Raw genomic sequence first — 14,689 nt, 5'->3', positions numbered from 1 at the left:
GCTTTGGCTCACACCTCTGGGTGTGAGGTGGGGGCTGCCCTCGACTGGACCCTGGGGTCTCTGGTGGCAGCCCGGCTGACCTCACAGAATCCACTGTGAGGTCACTACTGGGCTGCAGGACCTAGAAATTCAGACAGAATGCAGCATGCCATTCTCAGATTGTATGGTTTTTTATTTCAACTGCAGTGAAGAAAGCTGGAATGGAGTCTCCGGGGATACGTCCCTGAGCCCCGGTCCCCTTTGCAGCTGCCGAAAGCTCTGGGTCCTACTAATGGGCTTCGAAGGTCGCCGTCTCCATGATGTTAGAGGTCCCGCTCCCCGCGCTCTCCAAGCACTGGCCGCTCTCTGCGGCCTCGATGGTGGCCTCCATACCGCTCCTGTCCACGGTCTTCGCCAACATGTCCACGTCTCTGCCCCGTGGGGAGGCCACGGTTCTTGTAGTAAGGTTGGCTTTGACGTTCCTTAGGAAGGAGCTGATCCTGCTGAGCCTCTTGGTGGCGGAGCCCGAGCTGGTGGTGGACAAGCTCCGCCCCGATTTGTGGGAGGTCCTGGACTCCTTGGCGATGGGGGCGTGGCTGATGCCTTTGTGGGGGGCGCGCCTGCCGCCCCCCGGGCTGCCGCGGCCCTTCTCCTTCTTGTCCTCGCGCGCGGCTCTGTGGACGGCTAAGGACCGGCTGGAGGCTTTCCGGGTGATCTTGTCCCCCGGGGCCTTGTGGCGGCTCTCGGCGGCCCTGCGGCGACGGGAGCTCCGGAGGGCTCGCTCCTTTTCCCGGCGCTCCCTCCGCTCCCTCCGGCCCTTGCGGGGCTGCCTTCCCGCCTGCCCTCCCGGGCCGCCCGCGCTCGGCGCGTCCGAGAGGAGCGCTCCCTCCGCTACGTCCAGCGCGGCTCCTCCCGCAGCGCTGCCCGCAGCTCTCGTCCCGGCGAACGCCAGGAACATGCTGTCCTCTGGGAGACCGTTGGACGAGTCGGAAGTAAAGCCTGGGGTCTTTGCGGTACCTGCCAAGGCCACGTTCAGGCTCCTCGGGGACATGTTGGCAGCGCCCGCAATGGCGAGGTTGGCTTTGCCTCCTCCTGGACGCTTGGTGGCTGCCCCGGCTACGGCCGTGCTTAGCTGCTCAGGGGCCGCAGACCTGGTGATCGCCACGCTCAAAGCGCCTGCTGTGGTGCCCAATGCGACCCCTGCTGCGAACCCTGTTGCTGTCCCCGCGGCCACCACTGCCGCCGCCCCCGCGGCCTCCCCCGCCGCCGCCGCCGCCTCTGTCGTGGTCCCTGCTGCCGACTCCTTGTCGAGCCCTGTCGCTTTTGTGTTTGGGGCGGCTACGTCGGGCAGGGTGTTGGGTTTGTGGGATTCCTGATGGGTCCCCTCCCCGCCAGCAAAAGCCGCAGAGGAGGCGCCGGCCACCTCCGAGACCACGTGGAGGCTCCTGACGCTGACCTGGTCCGGATCCCCTTTTCCTTGGAAATCTGCCCCCGCTGGGCTCCTCCGGTCCTCCTCCTCGAACACAGGCATGCACAGCATGTCCTCCGCTGGAATGGCGTAGGTACTGCTGTGACTGTCCACTGGCGGCCGCAGGAGGTAGATGAGCTTTTCCCAATAGGCAAAGAGGTCTTCCCGCGCATCCAGCGGGGGACTCAGCTGCAGGTAGCACGAGCGGCCCGTGGCGAACTTGAGGCGCAGCTGTTGTTTCTCATGGTCGTGAATGGAGATCCTCACAAACTTCAAGGGAAGGAGCCTGGTGAGCTCTAAGGTCTTTGAAGCCTTGCGGCCTTTTCCCTTGGTGGCCCGGCCCCGCCCGGCCTGCTCTTCACAGCCGGTGGCCGGGCGGGCCAGCAGCATGACATCTGGGAGCGGGAGGATGGGGCTGGTGGATGCGATGCCCACGGTCACCATTCTGACCCGGTTGTGCACATCGATGACTTCTCCCCTTTTGGTAATCTGGATAAAGTCGCTTTCAAAAATAGGTGCGTACTTGAATATGTCATATTCTCCCTTGTGCAGTTGTCTCTGTAGTTTCCCCATGGTGGTGTTGAACATGCCCACTCCCGAAGCACTGTGGGCGGTGTGGTAGGGTAGCAGAGACTCGGCGTTCATGACCACCTTGTATCACAAGCAGTGCTGGCTGGCGAGGGGGGTCCCTGGGTCTTCTCTTCCCTGGCCTTGCTGGGTTGGCGGAGGGCTCCTGTGTCACACGGGTGGCTCTGGGGCAGGTGTCTCAGCCCCACCCCACCCCACAGGCCACAGACTCCCCCCCCCCCCCCTTTGGCTCAGAACCTCCCAGAGACAAGGGTCAGGGTTGGGGGCTCTGAGGATGGCAGAGGGGATGCTGGTGGGTGCCTGGACCCCAGACTGAATCTCTGCAAGGGTGTAGAGATGGACGGTGGGCTCCTCCTCTACCTCCCCTCTGCCCTGATTTTTTTTTTATCTTCCTGAGAGGCTGCGAACTACAGTCATGGTGAGAGAAGTGACTACTCTCTCAGCCTAAACCCCTGCGCAGCCATATTTATCCTCTGCTGCCCTTTGTGACCTGTCACTGTCACATACCCCTTTGTTCTCATCCCCCAGGCACCCCCTCAGGGCAGGGCCACCATCCTGCCCCCAAAAGCCCCATTGCCCACATAGAGGACAGGCCCACCCTGCCAGGGACTCAGGTAGGTATCAAAATAAAAATTTCTTCAAATGGAACAATTTTGTGTGGGGACTTTTTCCCCCCCTCCCCCAAATTCAAAAGATTCAGCAACTGGACAAAAGCTATAGGAATGTAAGATGATAGGATACATTTGAACCATTTGAGCTCATGGTTTCATTTTGTCCAAGAACCCAGAATTGGCAGTCTTGGTCTTTAGCCTGCCCTTTCATAAAACTGCAGTAGACATTGATGCTAGCAGCCATTAATGATAACCTTAAAAACCGCATCCCCTATGCACCATGCCATGTTCTCCACATATGACCATGAGAATCCATCAAGTTTGGTACTGTTGCTACTGCCCCATTTTACAGGTGAAGAAAGTGAGGCGGTATCATTGGCCTAACTTCACAGAACTGATGGTAGTAGAGGCAGTATTTGCATGCAGGTCTACCCGATTCCAAAGCCTTTGTTCGGAACCACCACAGTGCTTTGCCTCACAAAGAAAGCTTGGGCCAGCCACAGGTTTTAAACCAGACTGATTTAAGACCTTTCTGATGCACTAGGGGAAGTTGCGTGCCTCCATATGTGTGTATATGTTATGGACAGAATCCAAGACAACGACTTCAGGTGGTGGCTGGGCTGAATTGGGAATTAAATTGTACAGGGGGCCATCTTCGCTCCTCCCCTCCCTTATGCTTCTACAAACAACCTGTGTGTGGAAACCTGGTTATTCTCTCTTAAGACCCCTGGTTTTCTTCCCTTCTTCCCCGGTGAAATGAAGTGCGGGGGGTGCAGAGATGTCATCTTCAATTCCAGGAGCCTAACAAGCATCCTCCTGGGGCAACAGGACTGGTCTGGAAGCCTCGACACCATGGGAAGCATGTACTATTTTACCTCCTGCCTTATCACCCCTCCCACAGAGCTAGCCGCAGAATATGTGATTTCTAATTGTTACTTGAAAGTTCTAAGACACCTGCTCCCAACTCTCTAATCTCCCAGTTTGATGTTATGCCCGAAATCCTACATTAGGGATTCATTCCTTGAAAATAAAGGATATCTTTCTGTTCCAGTACACACACCTGTTCAACAACAGGTGAATGGATAAACAAAATGTGGTCTATCCATACAGTGGAATGTTATTCAGCCATAAAAAGGAATGAAGTACTGATACCTGCTACAACAAGGATGAATCCTGAAAACAGGATGCCAAGTGAAAGAAGCAAGACACAGAAGACCACGTACTGTATGATTCCATTTAGATGAAATATCCAGAAGAGGCAAATCCACAGACAGGTATTAGATTAGCGGTTGCCTGGGGCTGGACGGAGGGGAGTGTAGGGGGTGACTGCTTAATAGGTACAGGATTTACTTTGTGGGGAATGAAAATTCTGGAACTAGATAGTGGTGATGGTCACACAGCATTGTGAATGTACTGAGTTTTACACTCTCTAGAATGGGTACAATGGTAGATTTTATGTTGTGTGTATTTTTTTTCTCATGCACACATGCACATATACACTCCTGCTTGGAACCCTTTAGAAAGGTCAACGGTGTGACTCAGCTTTCCATTTCCTCGTCTGTAAAGTGGGGATAACAGTTGCTCTGAGGATTCAATGAGATAACGCGTGTGAAGTGTTGAGCATATCGTCTAACTCAATAAATAGTAGCATTTATTAGCATTCATCCTCAACTGGCCTTTTAAGCCTCAGTGTGAATTCCTTCCCGAGAGCAGTTTTTGAGAGGACAAACTGAGAAGCTTGTGGGGTTACAGTCACTATGGGAACACAGAAGGATGCTCAATGGGCGAAACTGGCCTCCTCTGAGTCTCTACCTCAGGCAGATCCATGAAAACACGGAGAAAGGTGAATACAACCAGAGTATGGGACGGGAAGAAAGGGTTTGGGTTTTAAGGGTTTTTTCAAAGCCAATGGGGCTCAATATGGGTTTGGGTTTTAAGGGTTTTTTCAAAGCCAATGGGGAGAAAGTAGGATAAAGATGAAAAATAGCTTTTTAGCTCTTGGCAGAAAGTGAAAGTTTTAATTCCAGAATCCCTCTGGGCCAGAACCTTTAAAACTCTTGATTCTGAAAGAGGTGTCAGGCCAGATGTTAGGGAAAGGAAAGGGGACAAGGATGAGGTCAGGAGAGAGGGTGGGCTCTCCAAGAGCTGCCAGTGTGATGTCACTACCCAGCGGGAGGCCTGCGGAAAGACACTGGCCAACTGGGTGTCTGATTCTGGCGGAGGCCCCATCCAACTTTATTCTCTCAGACTCTTCCAACCTTCCCTCTCCCTTGAATATGAAACAAAATGAACTAAACAACTTGATGGTAAATAGATATTCGTCCTTTTTATTATTATTATTATTATTATTTTTAAAGATTTTATTTATTTATTTGACAGAGAGACACAGCGAGAGAGGGAACGCAAGCAGGGGGAGTGGGAGAGGGAGAAGCAGGCTTCCCGCCGAGCAGGGAGCCCGATGTGGAGCTCGATCCCAGGACCCTGGGATCATGACCTGAGCCGAAGGCAGACGCTTAACGACTGAGCCACCCAGGCGCCCCTTTATTATTATTGTTATTAAAGTATCAAAACATAAACTTGGCCACAGGAAACAAAACTGTTTTTAATGCACTTGGTAAAAGGAGCTTTCCACTAACCATATACAGTGTATTTTTCGGATCAATTTTTTTTGGCCATTGCCACCACCCACTTCCTTCCTCTCCAATTCATTGTTGTTGTCCTTGCGGCTTAAGAACTGTCTGGAGTTTCTAACAGCTGATTGGTGGCACCTACACCTACAAACAGAGGGTAAATGCAAGGATTCTCCCCCCCACCCCTTAAAGAAAATAGATTATCTCCTGAAAGCAGTGGCAAGGGGGGCTTCCACCAATTGGCTCTTTACAGATTGGGAAGTATCCCTGATGTGCAAATAAAGCAGCAAAATCAGGACACAGGCGTCACAGGTGCTAATTTAAAGGAACTGTACAGGAGTTCAGAGGACCAGGCTCCCCATTCATGTGCACGAATCTTAACATTGGACGAAGCTAGTATCTCTCTGAAGGAAGACGTTAGTAGCAGAATAGCCAGTTTTTATTTCTAGCCTGTGAGGGATACCTCTGCGCACAGGCAAAGAGCAAGGGAGCCTGGCTCTGTTCCAGACCTAAGGAATCCTATTCGGTGGAATGCCTTTCTTTGAATTAGCACACCTATCAAAGTGATTCTCTCCCTCTCTTCCTCCCTCCATTCTTTCCTCCTATGTGAAATACATACTTGCAATAATCAGACACATATTTGGACATAATGGATGTAATCGAGTGAATACTTTAAGAAATGCTCTGCGGCAGAAGGTACAGTGTCAAGCTGAACAACGGGTTTACATTTTAGGCGTCTGTACATTCAAAGAAACATAGTTGAGATTTTATATCAAAACTCTATGTTAACACCAAACAGTTGGTCTAAAGGATATACTTGGTTGGAGCTGTGTTTCGGGGCTTGTCAATGAGAAACTGGGCATCAGATGCCACAGTCTGAGGAACAGGATGGAAAGTCAACTATCCCGCCCAGTGGCACCCCAAAGAGCAAAGGATGACCCTGGGGAGAATTTTTAAGCGAAAACGCCCCTCCCCCTCAACGGAGAGGGAGGGGGTGGGGAATGACTAGAGTTCAACAACCAACCCATTTAAAAGGAACAGAAACCAGCACAACACTTAAGTTCACCATGTCTTGGTTCCAGTATTTATTATATCGACAAGTTAGAAATACTAGGATAAATAAGTAATATTTTCTCTTACAGAAAATTGTAACGATACTATTGAATAGGATTAAACACTCTGAGGATTTCACAGAAACATCAGAATTTAAACAGACAGTAGCCAGAGTCCTGTGGCCAGTGTGAATGACCTCTCACAGCTATAAATGCTCTGGGCCAGATTTCTACAAACATCTGCATGACAAACAATGCCACGAACATCCAATAATGCTAATGCCTGGGCATCACCTGGCTTCAAACTTGTCTCCACTGAATGTGGTTTTCAACTGCGAGAAAGGGAAAATGGAATATTCTTTGGCTTTTCTGGCCTAGAAATAACTCCTGACCTAAGTCACTGAGTGGAGAGTCCTAGCCCTTTGGAAGTTGGACTTCCTGCTTTCTTCCTGTGACATGATAACTGAGTTCGCGACAGAGGACCTGCAGTCATGCCCATGAGTTTTGCATTAATGCCTGGCTGCCACGGGAAAGGCGGCTTTCTCTGTTGACACAAAACTGCCCTGCTCGCCAGCAGAATTCTGTTCTCCCGGGGCGGACAAGCTCTTCTGGCCACCTCAACATTCTGTAAGACCCTGCCTATGGTGCTCGCCGCCCCCACACGCTCAGAAACCAGATCTGAGGAAAATCACACCGGGTGTTGTGCAAAACAAACATCAGGAGAGCACAATGACTAGCTTTGACACAGACGCTTTGCACACAGTAATTCCGGTACATAATAGCATGTTTGCTAGAAAGCACAACCCTGGCCATTGTTCAACGTTGTTAAATGCCGTTCTCCCTCTGTGTCCCCTGCGAGTGGCCGTGGCAGTGCAGGACGCGGCCCCACTCCACCCACCCAAGGTACAGACACTTCTTCAGCATGAGTCCTAATGGTGAGAGTCCTGGTTTTGGTAGAATCCAGGCAGAAGATGGGCAGGACCCTGAACAGGGGCCATCTGCAGCATCCAAGAATAGCCAGTAATGTTAAGGCCTAAATCCTGGCATTGAGACAAAAAGATGCCCTTGTCCTGGTCCAAAGTCCACTCTGGTGCAGAGAGGAAAGGCCCAGCTGAGTCACCCAGGGCTCTTCCGCCTCGATGGTTCTTCACGGCTGGGATGCGAGAGGTGCACAGGAAGTCAGATCTCCAATGGCTTCAGGGTTTGGGATGTAGAAGGTTTCGATGAGGACTCCCCAGTTGCCCCCATACCATGACTGCTTAGCTTTGCAATGTTCCTTCTTTTATCTGTTGGATAAAAAGGTTTCTCTCATCTTCTGGAGTCCGCCCATTCTGAGCCCGGACAATACACGTGGGCCGATGAAGGTTGAGCATGTATATCAAATGCTGCTTCTCGTTCTTGAGCTCCTCGATTTGGGCCTTCAGTTCGGCGTTCACGCTCTCCAGCTTCTCTGACTCCTGGGGAACAAGCAACAGAATTATTAGGAATGGAGCCAAGGTTCCAGTGCAGAGAGGCTGGCCTCGGGGTGGCAGTGGTCACACGTCGTTGGGGTTCATGAGGCTGGGAATGGCCTGCAGAGAGGGAGTGCTTGGGCTCCTTGGGATGGCGTCCCCACAAAGCTGGGACAGTGGCATTAGGTCTGGGAGAATCCAGACCCTGGAGAAGCCTTTGAACTTGAAGGCTTCTTCAGAGATGCCCTTGAGTTTCCACTCAAGGTTGAGGGTGGGTTGTGACTGTCATGGCAATGAAAATGCAGTAGAACCAACGGCTCAGAGACATCCTTTGCATGAGTCCAACAGCCCATGCACAGCCCCGCTGGACCTGCGAGGGCCTCAAGCGCTGGGAAGAAATGCAGACTCATGGTGCTCGGTCTTTCGTGAGTCACTGATTTCAGTGAGAAGTTCGTCTCCCCAGAAAAAATGTACATGGCAACACACAAAATGTCTCCATTTTCACTGCCTCCCTGAAGCAATCAACAGAATCCTTGGGGACCTGCAGAGCCTGGGCGGAGACTCTGCGCTGGCCTGTCCACACTTGGGGGAGAGGACACAGGCACGGAAGGACTGTGCCACAGCCCGCCCCACCTGCCCAGGGATGCTCGTCCCACCTGCGCTTCTCTCTGCAGAAGGGGAGCTGGCGGAACATAGCGGGGAGCTCGGGCTATGGGATGAGCCAAGGAGAAGGGCGACAGAGTTAAGAACACACCAGAACGCAAAAAAAAAAAAAAAAAGAGTGTAACCACTGCTTGCAGATTAAGGAAATAACTTGTTTGAAGAGATTAATTAAAGGCTTTTCATATTGAGCCAATTGAGAGCCGGCAGCTTCCTTCTCTCGGTAAAACGGGTGAGTGAACCTTCTTTAACCGGGCTGACATATCCCGCAGCCTGGAAGCTGCTGGACGTGTATGGACGGGCCAAGACTGCTGGGAATCTGGGCAGCAGACAATCTGTGGTTTTTAATTCACACACCTGCTTCTTCTACATCCAGAGTCCCCTTTGTGCTAACAGCTTTGTTCCCCCCTCCTGCAGCCACCAGCCTTTTGCTACCGGCTACATGTCCTTGGGAAAAGATTTCTGGGCAGGGGGCTTTCTGACTCCCCTCGTGCTGGCAACATGAGGTTGGTCATGGGCAGGCATGAGCAGGAGGAGGGGGTGAGGCAGGGAGGACTCTCTTTCTTTCTTTCTTTTTAAAGATTTACTTGTTTATTTTGGAGACAGAGTGAGTTGGGGGGCAGAGGGCGAGAATCCTCAAGCCCACTCCCCACTCAGCCCACCTCAATGCTTGATCGCACGACCCATGAGATCATGACCTGACCTAAAACTAAGAGTCGGACGCAGAACCGCCTACACCACCCAGGCGCCCCAGGGACGACTCACTTTCTGCAGGCACTCTGTCTTCTCCTTCTTTTTGTTGCGGCACTTGGCAGCTGCAATCTTATTTCTTTCCCGCCGCCTCTTTTTCCTTTCATCTTCTTCTGGGGCTACCTATAAAATTCAAGAGACCGCACACTTCATGGGAGGCAAAAAATGCAACCCACCTTAAATACACTGCCTTTCTTTGCAGCAAAATGGCAAACCAGGACAGCCCCCGGGTGAGGGGGGCTGACAAAGTCAAGTCCCAGCCTCCTGCATGACACCTCTCCATACGTACGCACGAACGAAGAATGCAAATCGAAGAATCGCTAGTTAAAGTACATTTGGCAATACTAGTAAGTTAAAATCCAGCTTATTTAAAAAATGCATTTGGATTCTGAAATGAGTTGGATATTCATATTGATAACTATCAGTAACTACTGTAATCATTTGGAGCAGGAAACAGATTCTGTTTCTTAGCTATGTCCTTTCCTCTGGATCCAGGAATGACCACAGGAACATCACCCAGCCACCTTTTCTCTCCTGCCTCTTCTTTGATTTGAGACCCAGGGGCACCCCCATTCGCCTCTATCTTCACCCAGAGCACGGAAACACCTCCTTCATGAATTCAAAAGAAGCCCACGGAGCTCCTGGAAAGGAGGAACCCAAGCGCGTTCCCCAAACAAAGTGGCATTATCAGCCCAAGGCTTGGTGCCACCTGTGGGCGGTGAACACGAACCAACCAGTGATTCATCCAGCAAAGACCGATCTCTTCCTCTGCGCCCCACCCCGAGTCAGCTGTGGGGGTCCTCAGAGAACAAAACTCTGTCCTGCTTTAGGTTCTGGTCCTCTCTGGAAGTTGGCTCTGACCCTGACTTTGTCTCAGGACTGATGGGGAACCTGCAAAATTCAGCCACTGGGCTTGGCTCAGAGGCCTGAGGCCAGCTGGGATGAGGCACTCACGGGTGGGCTTGAGTGGGTGACGGTCTAGGCTACTAATGTCAGACCTTGTAGTGTCACCTGTCCCTGCTCCGGACAGCAGGAAAGGGCCAGGGAGCCACACCTCAAACCAAAGAAATCCTGGGACACAACAGTCACCTCAGATCTGTCTTATTGCTCGTCCTTTGGATTCGACGACATTGGCTTAGCTTGCGCTGAGATGGAAGGCCTCACAATTTAGAGAAACAAAGTCCGAGGGGAAAGCAGGGCAAGAGGCAGTTCTACCTTTTACATCCTGGACCCCAGGACCACACAGGCAGACATCTGAGTTTAAACTAAACTGGCTCTGAATCCCAGCTTCACCACCTATTAGCTGTGAGACCTTGGGCAAGTTACCATACTCTTCTGAACCTCAGTTTCCCTCACTTGTAAAATGGGATCAATAATCTTATCTATCCAATTGGGTTGGGAGGAGGGTCAAAATAGTTAAGTTAGATATATATATATATATATAATTAAAATGCTTTGCACAGTGTTTAGCATACAATCAGCCTTAATAATGACAGTAAGTTACTATCATTATTAACCTCACCATTCTTCATCAAGAACCCAGTAACTGTAGTACTTCCTATACAACCCTACAGATATTTTTGGATAGGGGGGAGAGGATTCGGGGTTTTCTCATATGAGGAAATACTTGAAAGTAGAGCAAATCTCAGAATTGTACACTGTCAGAAACGGAAAAGGCTTTCAAGAACCATTCAGTTCAAGCCCCTGACCGTAGTGCTGTGGAAATGAGGTATGGAGGGGCCAGCAGCAGCACTTCCACGGAGGCCCAGGCATCACTAGCTCATGGTCACTAGACCCGCAGGCTACAAAGCCTGGGTGTAAACCCAGGCCTCTGGCTCCTCATCTTATGTCCTCTCTGGGACACACTGCCTCATTCTACCTTGTTGCCTTCCCAGAGGTGACTGGGACCTGGCGGAACAGGGTCCTGCTGCCCAAGTGCACAGGATGCCCATGGGTTTCATAGGCTCAGCATCCTATTTTAAGATAAGAATTACAGCAACCAAGGGAACCTGAATATTCAACGAGATTAGTTGGTGCATTCTCTTCCCAGTAGGAGAACCTACCTGTTAAACTGACCTAAGATCAGAAGGTCACTTAGTAAACACACAATCAGTGGATGAGTCTGGTGGCTCTAAGGAATATTTCCACAGATCAGGAAATATTCTGTCACCAGATGTCCTCTACATTGGACATCTGCTTCTTCCTCTGAAGAACCCTCCAAATACCCTTGCAAAATGCTTTTCTTTCTTCTATGGGGATCCTACTACTTCCCACTACATCCTGTTATCTCAGGGTATTCAGAGAATTTTTAGAAAATTCCTCACGTGTCCCATGGTCCACCTTGCACTGTCCAGTACTGGACAAGGCAATGATGATGATGCTACCCCTTGACCAAAGACAGTGATCACAGCAGTTAAGTAAGCTTGATACACTCCCATCTTTTACCCATAAGGGAAAGGCCCAGAAAGTAGCCAAGACCTGCACTCTGAGGTCCTCGAGCCACCACTGCATGGCCAGCACCCAGCTCTCAGACCTCTCGCCACGTCTGTTACTCCAGGCGTCTTATAAAAGGTTGCTTGATGGGGAGGAGGGCAAGTGTCGGAGACAAGTGAACTCGAAGCAGAAGCTGTTGCTAGGGCCGTGAGCGAGGCTGGCTGGCCCTGGCTCCCCACACTGGCCACCCGGGTCCTCGTCGTGACGAACACCGTCCCCACACTCTGAGCAGCGCCCTGCCTGGAGCACGCCTGGCCTGGTGGGTGTACGACGAAGAAGCACGTAAAGAACGGGCACCGCGAGGAGCACCTACCTCGGTTTTCGTGACTGCCATCTCCAGGGGGCTGCCGCTGACAGTGACTGACTCCAGTGCAGAGGACATCCGGTGACAGAGGTGCTTGTTCTGGATGGCGAACCTCAGCTCTTCCTTGACAAAGGGTGTCAGGTTAGCAAAATCCTCAAACACGAGTGACCCAGGAGGGGACAGGCAGGGGACGATGGCAGATGCACTGACTTCTGAGGCAGAGACCTGGCCTGGGTGTTGAAGCATCATTTTGCTGAAAGAAATATCGAGACCCAAACTACTTCAGGGACTTAGGGGCATGGGATCAAGTCTCCCCACATCTGCGGCCCCCAACACCACAGCCGTATCCCCCTCAGGCTTCTGTGTTGTTCTCGTTTTACACCATCCTCCTCTTGAGTAAAACAGGTTCTTAAAATACATAGCTCAGTGATGTGGATAAAATGCCTACTTGAAATTTATAAAGGGTGGCATTTCAGGCTAGAGGTCAAGAAGCTTTTAGTTTTGGCTGGTGTGCGTATATGCAAATGTAGCCTCAAACAGTCCTGAAAGAGGAAGAGCATTTAAAGAAAAAAAAAATCAGTGAGACTTTTATGTAACCCCATTTTCAGTCTCTGTTTTGAAAAGAAACTTGGAAGGTATCTGAAATCAAGCTGAATGGATCTATCCGTGAATGGAAGTAAAAGCAAAGACTCAGGGACCCTTGGATTTAGCAAATAAATCTCTGAAACTTCTCCCTCAGGAAGTTGGATCCAAGTCAATGAGAATGAGGATAGTAACTGTAGCCAGCAGGTGTGTTTCTTCAGCCCAGCTTGGCAGGAGCTGGGACTGAGGGGTGGGGCAGGGGATTCACATCACAAGGGACCAGTAGCCCCTTCTTAAAAGGTTAAGCCCGCTGAAGCAAAAGACTTGAGAAAAGAAAAGCAAGGAACTAAGAATTTGGACCTCTCCTGGGGGTGTTGTTCAGCCCCGTGGTGTCTGGAAAGGCTGGGGCTGGGGACCGAGGGGAACCTGGGACTGGCTCCAGGACTGAGGAGCAGTGTGACCTAGGCTGAGTCTCAGTCTTCATCTGGCCAATGGCTGAGAGGTCCTGCGGCAGGGGACTGAGTGTCTTCACTGTTCCTGTACCCAGAGCTGGCCTGGCACCTGGCACCAGCTGCTCCCAAGGCCTGCTGACCCCCGCAGATTGCCTCACTGAGTACATGAAAGGGGGAAAGACGGGGTCAAATCAAATGGTCTCTGAAGTCTCATCTACCACTCTCGTTCTATAGCCCAGGGAGCCCAAAGGGACAATGAAAGGAAAGTGAAGGGTAGAAATCATAATAGTTCCACGGTTCCAATTTGGAAGAGCCCCCCATAAATCTCTGCCTGCCACATACTCCCTCCAGCAGCAGCCGTGTCCCCTCATCCTTGCAGTCAGTTGTCCAGGTATGAGGAGTATGGGGACGGTCTAGGCACACTGTGCCCTGGAGCGTCCTTCGCAATCTGGCTGTGTGCAGTCATTAGCCCAGTCTAGTCGACAGGAAGCCCTCTGGCAAGCGACTAACATTTAACGAGTGCCTCCTTCACACTAGAAACCTTATGTGCATTATCTCATTTAACCCTCACGAGAACCCAGTCAATTAGGTTCTAGCCCCCTTTCACAGATGAGGTAACTGAGGTTTAGACTAGCGTCCTAAACCTAAACCTCGTCCAAAGTCACAGAGTTAGTTAGTATGAAGCAGCCTCAGGATTTGGATTAAGTTTGACTCCAGAACTCATGCCCTGAACTTATAGAATATAAAATATTATTTACACTGCAAAAACAAAAATGCCAGAGCAAACCTTTCTTGCGGGGTAGGGATGGCAGGGGCTGGGTGGGGGTCCTGGAACAGAAGTGGTGGAGAGGAGACTAAGCAAAGAGCCGGGGGAAACATGAACTCTGTGCAATGAACCGCTGATCTTTCTGTGTCAGCGTGCACACTCCGGCTGCTGCCTGCATTTCAGGAGTCATAAGTGGGTCTTTTATCCACAAAAATTCTTAGACTGGGGTCAGATGATCAAGATTTGAGGCCCACTTACTCATGTATCATCATCATACCTCCCAGTACCTGTTTTCTCCTCTGTAAAAGAAGGCTAATGACAATCACCCATTTTTCCAGACTTGTGGAAGGAGTTGAGAAAGTAATAACATGAACATGTCCTGGAAAATATAAAGCAACTGCGAGGCCTGCCCGGGGTTCCCTCCAGGCCGGCTGGCTCTGTGACAGATGCTCTGTGGGGTCCCGGTGGCAGGGTGGCTGGTCACTCTCTATGATCTCAAACACTTCGGAATAGATCACCCTGACCTCTCAACTGACTCCCCCTTAAGGTCTGAAATACACTGATGGAGGCAAGAATGCCAGGCCAACCAACGCCACCACTGGGTGTTCAAAGAAATCTGGGGAACGTCTGTAATTCTCTTCCCAAAGCCCTGTGTCGTGAGCCAGAACCGAGGTTCCTCTATCAATTTAATCCTATCGTCTTCAGATGTGGGGAGGATACTTCTCTGGCAGGCGATAAACTCTGAGAAACCAGCCTTCTGAAGCCCGAGGCTTACGATTCTCCCATGCATTCATGTTTTCCCTCCCTTAACCAACTTGATTAAAAACCCAGTAGTTCAGGGATGGAATTCAGAGCTACCACTGGCCTGGCCTTTGTTTGGATGACTGGATGGCTCTCCTCTAC

At 50.9% G+C, this 14,689-nt stretch overlaps 2 protein-coding genes across 2 annotated transcripts; both read right to left on the bottom strand.

Moving 5' to 3' along the window:
• Positions 1 to 268: 268 nt before the first annotated feature.
• On the bottom strand, positions 269 to 2,092 carry FAM71A (family with sequence similarity 71 member A). Its single transcript, XM_021682545.1, has one exon. The coding sequence runs from the start codon at positions 2,090 to 2,092 to the stop codon at positions 269 to 271; it is 1,824 nt and encodes a 607-aa protein (XP_021538220.1).
• A 4,244-nt stretch (positions 2,093 to 6,336) lies between these two features.
• On the bottom strand, positions 6,337 to 12,701 carry ATF3 (activating transcription factor 3). Its single transcript, XM_021682544.1, has 3 exons — positions 11,996 to 12,701; positions 9,205 to 9,312; positions 6,337 to 7,785 (listed from the first exon to the last, which is right to left on the bottom strand). Exons 1-3 carry the CDS (start codon positions 12,233 to 12,235, stop codon positions 7,588 to 7,590), a joined length of 546 nt encoding a protein of 181 aa, XP_021538219.1. The 5' UTR covers positions 12,236 to 12,701; the 3' UTR covers positions 6,337 to 7,587.
• Positions 12,702 to 14,689: the final 1,988 nt, after the last annotated feature.

The sequence above is a fragment of the Neomonachus schauinslandi genome, chromosome 6, assembly GCF_002201575.2.
Source record: "Neomonachus schauinslandi chromosome 6, ASM220157v2, whole genome shotgun sequence".
Taxonomy (NCBI): Eukaryota; Metazoa; Chordata; class Mammalia; order Carnivora; family Phocidae; genus Neomonachus; species Neomonachus schauinslandi.
This window is presented reverse-complemented; position numbering and strand designations above follow the sequence as displayed.